Below are 14,512 nucleotides of genomic sequence, written 5' to 3'. Positions count from 1 at the left end.
GTAAAGTTAAAACTAACCACCAGAACATGTACATTATTAAAGCTGAAAACTGTCATTTTGACCAGCTGATTGTATTTTGTCTCTTTAAAACCATATAATACATCTCAAGGGCTTGAAAACAATCTTTTGGGAGACGTGTCCTGGTCAGAGCGTGTTTGTTGTGCTGGTTGAGTCCTGAGGTCAGAAGCTACAGCGGCAGCTGATTTCAGCCATGAGGCCTCGCTGCGTGCGCGCTGCTGTGTCATGGTCACCCACCATGTGGCCCCGCTTCGTGTTTCACAAGAGACCAAAATACTGAGCCGAGGCGAGCGAGCGAAGCAGAGAGCAGCTCGGTTCTTTTTCAGCATGACTTATTGATCAGAGGACTGATGAATCATTGATGGGCCCAGTCTCCTCGGAGACGTTTGTCGACGGTGTCGGTGCGAACTCTCAGGCATACAGAAGGCCGCAGAAACTCACATGGACCCTCGTTACAAAAAGAGACGTCACAGCTTTTATTCTTTTTTAAATACTGAACATTTTATTCCATTTTGAGTAAATAATGTTGAAATTCTGAAGGAAAAGGTTTTTAATATCAACAGGACCTTCGCATTTCAATAGTAACATTGTTTCATGCCTTCATCCAGTGACAATGAAAAGCTCCTTTAAAAAGTTTTTTTTTTTTTTTGTCATTTATTTCGCATGTTTCCCTTGTAAGAAAGAGTTCAAGTATAAAAATTCCCAACAGTGTAAAATAGCCCATTTGAATATTAAGCAAAGGAAGCACAGCTACTGAAACCTCGACAACGACTATACATTCTAGTAGAGAAAAGCAGCATTTTTGCTTGTTCTTGTCAAAATTATTATTATCCTTCTCTCATCTAAACACAGAAGAGGCAGAGTACAATCTGCATGCAAACAGGCCTGCATTTAAATAAAGATCCTCCATACAAAAAGGTAATAAGCTAATATCCAATGTCATATTCTAAAGAGTCCAAAAGATAAAAAATAAAAGTACAGTGCACATAACAGTATTTTAAATAAGTCCTACATCAACAATTTGGGTTGAGTATGTTAATAATAGTAAATATAATAATAATATTCATATTAATAATAATAAAAACTAACCAATAACTTATATATGCCTTGAGATGAGTACATAATAATAATATTATTAATACAGTACCGCCACTAAGTCTACTCTCAGAGTGTCAACATAGTCAACCCTCAAAAATAAATATCTTAAATAGTAGATTTTCTCTTTTTTTTCAGTTTTTCTTTCTCTCACTTAAATAGCAGAAAAAAAAAAATCGCTGTAAGGCACACAGATCGACATCGAGAGTAAACCGTCGTCCTCTCCTCCCCTCCCCTCCACCTGGCGGTCTCCACAGACTCTGAGGCAGGCCAGTTGTTTTGTGAGGGGTGTGTGTGTGTGTGGGGGGGAGGGCTTTGGTGAAAGTGTGTGTGAGTACGTGTGTCTGTGTGTACCTGACACCAGGCGACAGCAGCACAGAGGTGGAAATGCTGATGGTGGCAGCTTTGAATGACAGGGGGAGGGTTGGAGGGGGGGGGGGGAGTGAGGGGCTCCGCCGTGGGGCTCTGCATTATGGTGGTGGTGGTGGGGGGGGGGGGGGGGGGGTTTGTAAAGTCGGTTCCCAATGGGCTCGGCCGGGGATTAAAATGTGACAGCTCGACAAACGAGCACAAGTGATGCGTTCTTTCCAGAGTGATCCGTCTGTGCGGCGCAGCGGCGGCTCCGTCCACCAAACCCCCCCCAAACCCCCCCACCACCACCACCACCACCACCACCACCACCACCACCAGCTGCTCGCTCCCCCTTTCTTTCTCCCCGAAGCCACAGAAAAACACACAACTGTGCCGCCTTTGTCGTCCACTCTGGATGTGTGTGTGTGTGTGTGTGTGTGTGTGTGTGTGTGTGTGTGTGTGTGTGTGTGTGTGTGTGTGTCAGTAAACGTGTGAGCGAAACGCGGAAAAGCAACAGGTTCGGTGTTTCTCATTGTCTGGAGCCGCTGGCAGCCTCTCCGGTCGAGTCAGTGGCTTCGCTTCATGTGCCGAGTCTCTGTAGTCCAAGAGTCGAGTCAGAGCTGATGATATCTTCACTTTTTTTCTATTGTTTTTTTTGTTTTTTGCTTTTTTGTCTCCTGGTGATTTGTTTGCTTTGCATAGGTCAAGAGGTTGAGACGCAGAGTAAATTAAAGAAAAAAAAAAAAGGGACATTCAGCATCAGGAAGATAAAAAAGGTAGTTCTTCAAAATGTGTGTGACGCGACGAGTTACGACATCCTCCACTTCCTGACAGAGGTCACAGAATAATAATAAAAATAATAATAATATTAGCTAACACGTTGGGAACGGTTCCATTTCCCTGATTATCAGAAATATCAACTACACAAAATGCACTTGTAAAGACAAAAAGAACAAGCAGAGCCCTCATTGTATAATAATAACAGTAATAAATATAAATGTTCCGAGGGCATTAAATAACTGAAAAACACTTGTGAAACAAGACAAGTCAAAAAAAAAAAAAAAAAAAAAGAGTATTCTCTTAAACTAACGTCAAAGACAGCAATCGGACTTGAAGGCTTAGCTGAACACCTACAGTTTACCAACCACAGGGATTAGTTCCTGGATTCTTCCTCTAGAAAACTCTACTACAATGATAATAGTAATAATCATAGTAATAACAACAGTAATAATAATAATAATAGTAATAATAGTAACTCTTCTTCATAATTTGTTCTGTCACTTTTCTGCTCATTTTCTGTTTTTTTTGTTGTTTTGTGTTGTTTTTTTTTTTTGGTTGAAGCACAGCAAGTTGGAAAGTTACTGTAAAAATTTTCCACCTCACCATCATCATCATCATCATCATCATCATCGTCATCCTCACCATCATCATCAGCATCATCATCACCTTTTTAAAGCAACTCTGCCTCTGTGTTGTCGGCTCGCCGCCCCTTCAGGGCCACTCTCTCTTGCGCTTCCTTCGCTCCGGCGGCGGCGGCGGCGGCGGCCGGCGGCGGCGGGCCTCCTCGTCCTGCGTGTCCCCCGGTTGCAGTGGCTGCTATTGCATGCGGTCGGCTTGCAGCTGCTGAGGCTGGTACTGACCGAAGGCGGCGGCGGCGGCGGCGGCCGAGCCCGGGGCGGCCGTGGCCAGGGGCTGCTGCACGGCGTAGCCGTAGCCGGCGGTGGCCACGTAGCCCGTGGCGGCCGGGGAGGCGGCGTAGGGGTACTGCTCGTAGGCGGCGGCGGCGGCGGCGCTGGCGGCGGCGGCAGAGTACTGCGCGTAGGCGGCCCCGGTGTAGTCGATGTACGGCGAGGAGGCGGTGGCGGGGGCCGCGGCCGTGGGCTGCACGTGGGGGATCACCATGCTGGGCTGCATGAAGGCCTGAGGATACACGTAGTGAGCCGGGATGCTGCGGGGCAAACACACACGTTTGATCCGGCGTGAATGATCAAAATACGAAATAGCAGCTAAGAAACAACACCCTGAAACCCAACTCCATCACACTGCGGCCAAGCGCCCTCCCACCAGTCAAGAGAAACCCAGGAAAGGCCTGCTAGTAGGGATTAGAACAATATAGGGTTGCCAAAATAGAAAACATGGTGAAAATCAAAGTGGGCACTGAGGGAAACTTTGACCACCAGAGGTGTTTCCCTGTTCCAACAGCTGATTTGTCCATTTATAGAGGCAGAGCTACAGAGATGGATCTGCACCCTGCGCTCGTGGGTTCGGCCCCGCCGCCCCCCCCCTCTTCGGGAGGGGAGCTTTACAGTGTCGGGACGAGGGGGGCGGCGAGCCCGGCGGAGCATTGTAAAAATGTCACTGCCACTTTGACAGCTGGACAGTTTTAAAAAGGGAGACTGCTGGCCATTTCCCCCTCTGTGTCAGGACAAAGAGCCCGGGAGGCGGAGGGGGGAGCCGGGACGAGCCTCTGCACCCAGAGGGATGTTTCCATTAAATAAACAATTCTGAACAATGAGCACATTCTGCCCTCCGTGACATAGCCTCATCCCGCCTCCCCCCCCCACCCCTTATTCCACGGCTTGGAAACCCAATCGGACAGCGAGCAGAGCTTTTGAAACACATATGACTGAAAACCCAGTAGACTCCCATAATGCAGCAGTGGAAGATAAACAATCACGCATTGTGCCTTCATGAAGACATGAATTCTTTCTGCTGCTGTCGGATCAAATCGGGTCTGAGATTTGTTTGACACCCCTGGAATAACCAGTGAATTTGGCTCAAGGAAGTTGACTAAGAGGAAACTGAGCACGATCTGAGGACATGAGGTGGTCACTTTGAAGTCTGCAGCGGAAGTGAAAGCAGAAAGTGCGGAAAATGTTCCGATATTGAAAGGCAGGATCTATCGTGGCAACCCTATTGTGAGCACGCCATTATCCAATCCAATCCACATCTCAACCCAAAAACACAGTGGACCAGGAGGAAAAACAGGAAAAACAAAAACAGCAAGGCGTCAGAGAGGAAGAAATATGTAAAAATAGTTCACCTCCACTACACTGATTACAAGAACGACGAGGACGAGGGCACAGCACAGTCACTCCACTGAGAGACGTTAACAGGAGGGGGGGGGGGGGGGGGGGGAGGTGTTACTAAAAGACAAGCTCGATGCCACAGACACACACATCAGCATGAGATCTGCACACACACACTGTCTCAACACATCTCTAAAGGCCGATATCAAAGAAGATTTGGTGTGTTTTGCTTTTCTTCCACTGTGACACTAATTAGAAAAGCTTCACGACGTGTATTTTTCCTAACATGTGATGTGAAGTTCTCCTTTGAAGCCAGACTAATGAAACTCAGCAGGCTTGGCCAGGGTTTTCAGGACGACTCTCCGAGACGGGCCTGTTATCTGAAGTCTGATTTGAAACCGGTGAATTGATCAACGTGTGCAGTGGACGACGTTCCGGCTGGGCTGTGGTCCGAATCCCACGGCTCTGGAGTCACACGCTGCTCTTCAGCCTGTTTGATTCTGACTGTAAAGTCAATTCAACTCTGAGCTTTATAAACCAGACTTTCCTGCACGCAATGCAGCTATGGCTTCACCTGTGGAGACGCAGACGCTGGTTTTAGACTTGATGAGGAACTTTATATTAGATATCTGATGTTATTTTTCATAGTCTGAACCACTCTCTTGACAGACTGCAGTCCCATTCAGAAACCGTACTCTCAGAGGCCGATCCTACCGAGCCGCAGAAGTTTTACAACCTTTCAAACTGTCGTGTGGGAAAATCACTCATGTCCTGAGGCAGAATGTATTTAAGGCGCATTAAAGATTTCCCCAAAGCTTTGAGTTTTTGCGTGTTTTTTGGTATCAGAAGCTGCAGTGCGGTGATGTACGGTCTGCTCCTTTGGCATGCGGTCATCTCTCCGCTGGTAATGAAATTAAACTCTCAGCATGGCACAGTTTGAGCTGTGTTCAGTTCAATGTCTATGGGATGGAGGAGCAGAATACCACACATGCATACATGTAGCATAAGGATGGGTTTGTAGCCACTGGAAGCATCTACTTAGCAAAAAAAAAAAAAAAGCCCTGAGATGGTAACTGCTGCAGTCACTGTGCAGCCATGCTGACGCCTGCAGCGCGTCTCACTGCTCCATGTGTGTCGTGTTCATATAACCCGGCAGACATTAAAGTTCAAGGCTAAAAAAAGGCCCACTTCTATCGTTCACGCTGCAGACTGAGAGGTTTTAAAGTGAGCTCCAAGTGTGGGACACTGGCAGAACACACACACACACACACACACACACACACACACACACACACACACACCTGTCCTACTTCCACAGTTTTTTGCTATTAAAGCCAAGTCGCGGATGAACCTGGTGTCTAGTTTCAGTCTAAAAAGAGCGGGTCCTGAGTCACACACCGAGCACAGAGAGCTCACTGGGTCAAGTCTGAAAACTCAAAGCAGAACTCCAGACTGGATGCAGCATTGATCTAAACTCAACAATCCAAACACTGGAGGCAAGTACAACAGTAAAAGGTATAACTGACTAGCTTTCACATTATGGCAGAGTAAATACGAATGATGATACTGCTGGATGAATGAGTGATGTTTTCTGTTTTCCCAGCATGCCTCATTCACTGTCGTAATGGGGAAAAGTGGAGTTTGTGTTTAATGCATTGTGAATGTAATCAATAAAATTGACTTACTAAGCTCTAAAAACTTGTATTCTCTGTGAACAGTCCGGCATTTAGAAGCTTTTATTTATCATGAGTCAAAGGTGCGCCGTGAGTTTAGAGTTAATCGTGCGAGTTTGGCTATCGACGTGTGAGAGCGGCAGCCCCGCTTCACTCAGACCTTAATAGACGTTTATTTGACATTTCTAATGAAGCCGCTGCAATCACGATGACGGAAAGGCTCAATTTATCCTCCAAACACATCATTTATAATAGGAAGTGATTCATCGAGAAGAGAGCGGCTACACCCCCCCTCATAGCAGCAGAAGAAGAACAGCAGGCAGTTCGTTCTTTTAAAAAAAAAAAAAATCAATCTGATCCATTTTTCAACAACTACTTTATTATCTAAATTGAAAGCTGAAGGCTGATAAGGTTTTGTTTGCTGTCTCGACTGGAAAGCCCTTCGGGAAAACTTCATGATTTGTGATTTTGAGCTTTGACAGGATTTTCCCATCAATAGCAAACTCTCCTATGAATGTGTGTGTGTGTGTGTGTGTGTGTGTGTGTGTGTGTGTAAAGAAAAGAGGGTCCAGATGAGTTCAGCCCTCCCAGTTCTATAAAATCCTACGAGAAAACCAAAATAAATGAGAATATATGTGTTGCTAGTGACATGACAGCCCTGTTTAAATGTCCTCTTCCTGACATGACAGAGAGAAACAGCTCTCTGGCGCACACACACACACACACACACACACACACACACACTCACTCACACACCCAACACAGCTCCATGCGACTGCAGTGTCAGCATTTGGGGCTTTGTGTGGCACAATGGGTGCGTTTGTTTTCCTTAACACCACGAGCCCATGTGACGAAAGCTCGCTGTGGAAGAATAAGAGCGAGAGAGACATCCAGACATTTGTTTGTGTCACAGTGGAGACTTTGGTGCGCTGACCTGCGCCGGGCTGAAATGAGCAGCGGCGAGCGCCTGCCTGGACACGAACAGTGCGAACAGTCAGGCCCATGTGTAACGAACGCAATCACACACACACAAAGTACAAACTTAGCGCGTTACAAGGTTTTAATATGCTACTGTTGCTGTTTTTGCTCTTTATAAGTCACTGGCTGCGTCCCTCTGCATAATGTACCTGCTAATAGCGAGTTTAATTGTTGTACTTCCGGACACTAAGTTAGAATTTTCTAGTTTTCGACTCCAGAGATTTGGTTGACTCTGAACTTTCAGTGGGTCTCAAACCAAAGATTTCAGATCAGTGTGTCAACACGAAGCTCGCTCATTGTGAATTTCTGCTGTGTTGCGTGATCGCAGGAAACACTAGAAAGATGCTTCAAGCGCACACATGCACACGCACACACACCAAGCAGTAATGGGCTTGTGTTTTTTTTTTCTGAGGGCAAACCGTGGAGGGTTTTAGACAAAGGAGGGATTAAAGGAAATCACACAGAAAATACAGCACTCACCCAGACAAGACACCCACAAAAACACACGAAACACACATCCTGTTAAACCAAACAGCTCAATCACAAGCTAGAAGCAATGTCCACGAGAAGAAAACTTTGCTCCTCAGCCAAGTTGACACGCTTCCACAAAAAGGAAAAAATAAATAAAATGAACACCCCAAAAAAACCAATCAATCAATCCAGCTTTTTCTTTTCTTTTTTTTTTTTGTCACTAAAAATCAGAAAACACACGGTTTAGCTAACAACACCACTTCATAACTGCACACAAAGCTACGCTCTATTCAAATAAAAATAAAAAAAATAAAAGTCAAATGAAACCCACGTACATGCATCTGTAATCACCATTGTGAGAGCTTGTTTGTGTGCGCATGACTCTACAGGTAATTCCTTTCTCTGATCTGCGATTACGTTTGCAGAACTATTCCGCAAACCGGCACAGTTAGCCTAAGCGAGAGGGAGCCTGTCGGACCAGAGATAGATAACATTGAGTCAGGCTGGAGGTTTCCATCGTCGTCCAATCAACACACACACACACACCAATGCACGCGCACACGACAAACAAACAAACAAACAAACAAACAAACACAGAAAAGTAGTTCAACTGGCGTTTTGATCACAATCATTTTAGAAAACAAGCTTCTCATTACTTACTGCCCATCTCTGATTATCAGCCAGTATTTTATGTGAAAAAGAAATACATTTTCATAAAAGAGATATCTCAACATCTGGAGGAACTAATGTAGAGGTTATTTGAATGATTTTGTCAGTTTATACAACAGATTTCTTTGGAATGACATGTACACTCATCTGTCCTTACCCATAAGGCCTTTGGATGAAAGCAGGGTGAATTTGAGGGACACCAAAGGTAAAACCTGCCCAAAAAAATAAAGAAATAATGTAGCAAATCGATTTTAACTTCATTTGAGGATGTTGATAATCCAACAGATCAGCGGGGCTGTCTTTACCTGGCTGCATCACTCGAGGCTTGGCGCCCAGGTAGGCCAGGTTGACGTTGGCCTTCCTGCCGTCGATGATGGGGTTGGGGTCCTTGCAGGCCCGGTCGGCGGCAGAGCGGTCTGCCATCGTCACCTGGCAGACACGGAAAAGAGAACTTCGGTACGCGTCTCATTCGTCTCCTCTCCAACACACGCTGCTTGAACTGCACATATGAAGCAAGACGACTGTAAACACCATTTTGCATTCGGGCGAGCGCCCAAACGGCCGTCTGCTGCTTGTGGCTGTCAGTGACACTTGCAAAGTATTTGGCAGCGCTCGCATTTATCACCCTGGTGTGGATGTGAGGAAACTATCAGCAGTGAATGGGAGCCAGGCCGAGACGGCTCAACGCCGCCGCCGCTGCTGCCACAACCCTGATATCACCAGAGGCCCCAAACTCCCTGTTCAGACGTCTCTCTGACAGGAAGGCTTCACACTGAGCAGAGGGGGCAGCGAGGGTTTCAGAAGATGCAACGAAGATACGCTGAACAATGTATAAAACATATCAAGATTACAAGTTCAATGAAGAATTTCAATCTGCTCATCTTGCTAAAAAACTGCTGTTTCACTGACATACAGAAAGATTATGTTGATTTTTTAAACATATTGCAGCAAACAGTTATGAAAAGTTAGATGTCCAGACCTCTACTTTTTGAGTTTACCTGCTAAATTTAAACCTTTATATGCTCAAATCCCTTTGAGATCTGTATAAATTCATTCTCGTCTGACTGAAAAGCTTAATTTTAAGAAATATGGAGAAGGCACTTGGTGGCTGGCTGTTGATGAGACAATGAATTGTGCAAAATCCTACTTTTTTTTCGATCTTACAACATAATTTGTGCCACAAAGTTACAACAGCTTTTTTTTTCAATACCATACCCGTAATAACTACAGATTAAGCAGTTGTGCTTCTTTCCTCATTCACAGCTGTCAGTGTGAGGGCAGCTCTCTCATGGAGGAGAAGGGGAAAAAAAACGTGTCAGGGCGCATACCGACGCGCAACAAGTTGGTGGGTTTCGAGATTGCAACAGAAGCCAAAGACAAATTTAAGCAGGACCTGCTTATCAAAACATAAACATCCAGAGACCGCAGATATATCAGTCAGTCATGGTGTTGTGAAAGACAGCAGCTGGAGGCATTACAGATCCGGTTTATTCAGACAGATTTCCAACATGTGTTAGACGGTCTCGTGCGTAAAGCTGGAAAAAAAAACAAAAAAAAAACAAGGAGTACTTACAAATCCATAACCTCTGGACTTGCCGGTCTGTCTGTCGGTAATCACCACAGCTTCTTCAATCTCACCGAAAACCTCGAAATATTTCCTGAGACTTGAATCCGTGGTGTGGTAGGGAAGACCCCCGACAAAAATCTTGGTGTAGGTCGTGTCCTTTTGCGTGGTGTGCATCGTTAGTGCAAATTACAATAAATACAAAAACAAAATGCTTTAAAAATATAGATATATATAGTAGTAGTAGTGCAATGTCTCCTTATCGGTGATTCTTTGGGTGAAGAGAGAGGAAAGTGAGAGAGATCTGGAAGTTTTTTCAGGAGAGAGAGTCAGACTGGAAGTCGGCAGTGATGAAGCCTGGAGGTAGATTGGTCTCGCGACAGTGAAGAAAAGGGGGAAGTAATATGGAGCGGATTGTCCCAAAGATACCGTCAGGTGTTTCCAGCTCTTCTCGGTGGCCCTGCTGTCTAACTAAATAGTTTTGGGACCCATTCCTAAATGTGCTGCCTCTAAACTCCACCCAGTCTCTTCGGCCCCATCTCTGCCCGCCCACCGGCCGCGAGCGCACCAACAGCTGGGAAGCCTGCGCGCGAGGCGGCGCGGTGCGGTGCGGCGCAGCACGCGCGCAACTCTGGAGCGGCTTCAACGCAACACACGTTCACTTTAATCAACCTGTAAACCACGTTTTAAAGAAGGGAGAGGAAAAAAGTCAGAAAGACAAAACTAAAAGGAGTTTAGACAGTTGTTAGTAAGAGAAACACAGTTAAACTGAATCATCTGTTAAAAAAAAAACCTAATGCTTTCAGTGGTTTTGAGTATTCGGTATTATTAGAGGGACAATTTTTATTAAGTAACAGAAGCAGATTCCTGAGATAAATGTCTGCAGCTTCTGCAAAATACAGGTTTATGCGCATTTTTTTCCACATGTTTCGTCCCACTTTGACACACTTTGTGACTTCTACTTTTAGACTTACCTTGAGTACACGTTTTTAGTATTTATTCCACCTGTGGTAGTTTTGCTGCTTAATAAATACATTATATTTTGTTATATACATGAACAAGTGCTTTAATTTAGTTGTTTAGCTGTTCCTTGTGTTAAAAAACTGAGCAGAATGTTTCAGGTCTGTATCCCCATTTTGCCCAACCATCCAGCATAAGAAAAAAAATCCAGTTATAAGGCTGATTAATTCTGAATAAACAGGAAGATTTAAAATGATCCAGCACAACCAATGAGGAAAAAAGCTTCTTGTGTGCTTTCACATTACATCCCCATTCCTGTTATTTTTAGTCTATTTTCTTTTTTTATGCGTTGAAATGCATCAGGTTTGAGCCTTTGTATGGTACTGTTCTTCATAAACATCAGGTTGGAGGGGGGCAGGCGCACCACAGCCAGCAGTGAGCAAACAGACAGGTGCAGCATTGAATCTCCTCAGCGAGGATCTGCCCTCTGAACGGTCCTCTAGCGGGAGGGGTTGACAGAGTTTTGGCAAGTTACTACTGTCAGCCAGAAGGCGCACAAGAAGAAAATGTGGCTTGTACTTTGAACCCTGCTGTTCCTGGTGAATATGCTTTCAAATTCCACCAACAGTTTTTATAGGCAGCAGAGTTAAATTTTGACTTATGCTGATGCTCACAGTTTGCACAGTCAAATATTAATGTGTTTGAAAGCAAAATGGAAAAGCTGGCGGTAAAGATGCGGAAGGATCAAGTAGTCGGAGATTAATCAAGAGTGGCCGAGCAGCCCATGATTAAAATAAGTTGTGAAGCTGCAGGTTGTCTGAATCTCCCTTTGAACAGCCAGGATGAGTAAATCACCTCCAGTAATGTGAGAGGGAGCGTATCGTTAATCATTCATGGCGGCTCTGCTCCTGTGAGCCTTCTGTCGCTGGCCTACATATATATAAATATATATCTGGTGTCTATATGTAGGAGGCCACGGACACCGTCACGTCCATGCGACTGTGCCATGAGAGCACCAAATGAAATGTAACCAGATGAAGCAGATTTCTGCGGCGTCTCCGCTCGCTCACTGTTTTATTAATGCCGCCAAACGCCTTTCAATGTCTGTCGGAGAGGTGAAAAAAGAGGGGTACAGTCTCGAGTTTCCCGGGCTCGACAATGGGACCCGGTCAGGTTACACACTCGTAATTGTTCCTGTTCAATGTGCAGCATGCTGACGACTCTGACTTCCTTTTTATGGAGACCCCGTCTGAAAAGAGGATTTATTCTCTTTTGTTAATATTATGCCGGAAAACACCTACAGAATACTTCACTTTATTTTATTTTAGCTGTTCAGAGAAAATTAGAAATGAGAATTTTTACTGATTAAACATGGGAGAGACTGTTTATCATAACTTTTTCTTTGGCACATTTGTCTGACAGAGGAAAAAGAAAGGTCAAAGGTCACTGAAGCAGCTGAATACCCACAGCACAGTCACACATGGTCAAACTCTGAATACTACTCTGAAAAAAAATGTATGGAAAAGTGCAATTTTTTGTTTGCAAGTGACCTTTGTTTCTAGAAATTACCCATATCTAGATCCAGTGAAATCATTGCTCACTCATCGTTCATTCACACAAACAAGTAACACCTACAGAAAAGTAATGACTTTATTGATTAAAAAGAACTCAGTCTTGATCACATTGTTTCACACAAAGCGCCCCTCCACGTGCTGAAAGCATGCCCCCTTAGCATAATGTGCAGGTGTCAACTCGCTGACTGTTGTGTTTTTCTTGCTGAAATAGCGCCATCTTACGTTCAGCAGAGCAACTGCACAGAATCAGGCCTTCACATGAACACAAGAACATCAGTCTGGTCTGTTGGCAAGAACTTAAATTCATCTCAGTTGAAGCATTAAATGAGGTAATTTCAGTTCCCTTCACAAGAAAACCTCTGGATTTTTTGTTCTCCTTCACCAGTTTCTCCAATAAACATGCATTTTACATGATTGCTGTTAATCTCCCTTTAGAACCTGAAACAGGCTACTTCACAGTGCAAAATGTTCCCTTCCTCTTTCTCTCCCGCTCTAGCAGCTCACTTGTGCAGTCGTTCAAAATATTTCGTCTTTGTCTTCAGCTTGTTGAAAGCTTGAATCGCTCTCCAGCTCCCAGGAGGTGGAGACGACCTTGTCTGCCCTGAACTCCTCCACTCGGGTCAACTCCTCTTTCTCATTTTGCTCCTCCTCTCCCTCCCTCTTTGCAGTTTCCCCTTGATCAGCTCTGCTCTGCCCTGCTTTTGCGTCTGACCTCCTCGTTTTCGCCTCGTGCTGCCTGCCATCACTCGCAGCCTCCCTGCAGCTCTCCTCTTCCTCTTCTTCAGCGGCGCCGCCTGTGATCTGGCCGTAGACTTGTGGACCTCGGGGCGGGTCGGGGGACAGGGGTGACTGGAGCGGCTCCACAAAGGTGAGAGTTGCACCTCCTTCCTCCTCAGTGGTGGGGACGGGAGCTGGGCGGCGCACGAGCGCAGACTTGGTCCTCAAGCGAGTCTTGAGCTCGTCTTCTCTTGACTGGAAGACATGTGAGAGTGTGGGAACAAAACAACATAGCAGCGGCGATGAGGCACGGCATCCACAAACACACATTTTTTCCATGTGCTCGTATATGAAAGCACAGTTTACCTTCCGCCTCTCTTCAACCTGCCGCATCTTTTCATCGATCTCTTCTTTGTTGTGGACGCTCTGAGTCTTTTTCACCCTCAGAGACTCCAGTCTGGCAGGAGGCCTTCGTCTGACCTCTTCACTGTCGTCCAGCTGATATACACACACACACACTCATAAATATTTGGAAACAATTTTGCCAGAGTTAACAAAGTTTCGGTGGGGTGAGGGGTTGGTGTGAAGTTTGATTTCATGTTGCTATTTGCGTAAGCTACACTTTAATGAAACTCAGCAGGAAATTCTGCATCTATTGTGTCTTGATTTTCCCTCCAGTGACTCACCGGGACTCAAGTGCCAAGAACTGAACAATTATGTAAGATCGCCATTAGATTGTTTTTGACCAGTTGCCAAAAACAAACATTTAGAAATATTTTAAGATGATTTTACATGGTGCATGCATGAAAAGCTCAGGCAGATCATTTCTCATGCATGTTTCGATCTCATTCCTTCAGGTTGAAATCAAGACAAATCCAGGCTGATTCAGCAGGGACCCACCATGATGCTATAAGCTTCCCCGGCCCTGCTGTTGGTCCCTCTGGCCGGCTCCACCGGGATGATGCCCTCATTCAGCAGCTCTTCCAGGATCTCGCTGGACTTCAGGCGCTCCTGTGCTGCGCTCTCCTTCTGCAGCAGACCTGGAGCAGCAGAGGAATTGAAAACAACATCAGTTTTGGACAGAGGTGAGTTGGCAGTCTCATCCTACAGAATTTCCCGGGTGAGGGTTAGGACTTCACAGTGACGAGGGTTATCTTACTCACCATCTTGTGTTACCCTGTCCGCCTCACTTTCTCTCACGCTCTCAGACGTGAGAGGAGGGAGCTTCGCGGGCACGGCTCCAGGCAGCGCCGGTGCCTCTCGGTTCTCCATCACCACCCCGCTGTCTGTGGTGCCTTTCGACACGGCCGAGTCGCCCCGAACACCAGCTTTACTCTCCGACCCATCCTGGAGGCACACAAACCCCAGATCCTCAAATGTTCTATTTCACTATTTCATAAGATGAGACATGGT

The 14,512-nt window shown here is 45.6% G+C and overlaps 2 protein-coding genes across 2 annotated transcripts; both read right to left on the bottom strand.

The window, feature by feature from the left end:
* Positions 1-2,100: 2,100 nt before the first annotated feature.
* Positions 2,101-10,299, bottom strand: rbm24a (RNA binding motif protein 24a). The gene is made up of 4 exons (XM_030120230.1): positions 9,858-10,299; positions 8,590-8,713; positions 8,442-8,496; positions 2,101-3,412 (listed from the first exon to the last, which is right to left on the bottom strand). Exons 1-4 carry the CDS (start codon positions 10,023-10,025, stop codon positions 3,061-3,063), a joined length of 699 nt encoding a protein of 232 aa, XP_029976090.1. The 5' UTR covers positions 10,026-10,299; the 3' UTR covers positions 2,101-3,060.
* Positions 10,300-12,898: 2,599 nt separating this feature from the next.
* stmnd1 (stathmin domain containing 1) lies at positions 12,899-14,512 on the bottom strand. The gene is made up of 4 exons (XM_030121101.1): positions 14,263-14,512; positions 14,000-14,139; positions 13,466-13,597; positions 12,899-13,354 (listed from the first exon to the last, which is right to left on the bottom strand). The coding sequence occupies exons 1-4, from the start codon at positions 14,369-14,371 to the stop codon at positions 12,899-12,901; spliced, it is 837 nt and encodes a 278-aa protein (XP_029976961.1). The 5' UTR covers positions 14,372-14,512.

The sequence above is a fragment of the Salarias fasciatus genome, chromosome 22, assembly GCF_902148845.1.
Source record: "Salarias fasciatus chromosome 22, fSalaFa1.1, whole genome shotgun sequence".
Lineage (NCBI taxonomy): Eukaryota > Metazoa > Chordata > Actinopteri > Blenniiformes > Blenniidae > Salarias > Salarias fasciatus.
Note: the sequence above shows the minus strand (reverse complement) of the source record. Positions and strands in the feature narration are given on the sequence as shown.

What these genes read in the sequence shown, in the direction of transcription:
- rbm24a (XM_030120230.1), bottom strand. Translation starts at nt 10,025, where the DNA reads ATGCACACCACGCAAAAGGACACGACCTACACCAAGATTTTTGTCGGG. An exon ending in GCCTCGAGTGATGCAGCCAG is followed by an intron (nt 8,497 to 8,589) that starts GTAAAGACAGCC and finishes TTTTTTGGGCAG; the next exon opens with GTTTTACCTTTGGTGTCCCT. An exon ending in TTCATCCAAAGGCCTTATGG is followed by an intron (nt 3,413 to 8,441) that starts GTAAGGACAGAT and finishes TTTGCCCCGCAG; the next exon opens with CATCCCGGCTCACTACGTGT.
- stmnd1 (XM_030121101.1), bottom strand. Translation starts at nt 14,371, where the DNA reads ATGGAGAACCGAGAGGCACCGGCGCTGCCTGGAGCCGTGCCCGCGAAG. An exon ending in GGGAAGCTTATAGCATCATG is followed by an intron (nt 13,598 to 13,999) that starts GTGGGTCCCTGC and finishes TGTGTATATCAG; the next exon opens with CTGGACGACAGTGAAGAGGT. An exon ending in AGGTTGAAGAGAGGCGGAAG is followed by an intron (nt 13,355 to 13,465) that starts GTAAACTGTGCT and finishes CATGTCTTCCAG; the next exon opens with TCAAGAGAAGACGAGCTCAA.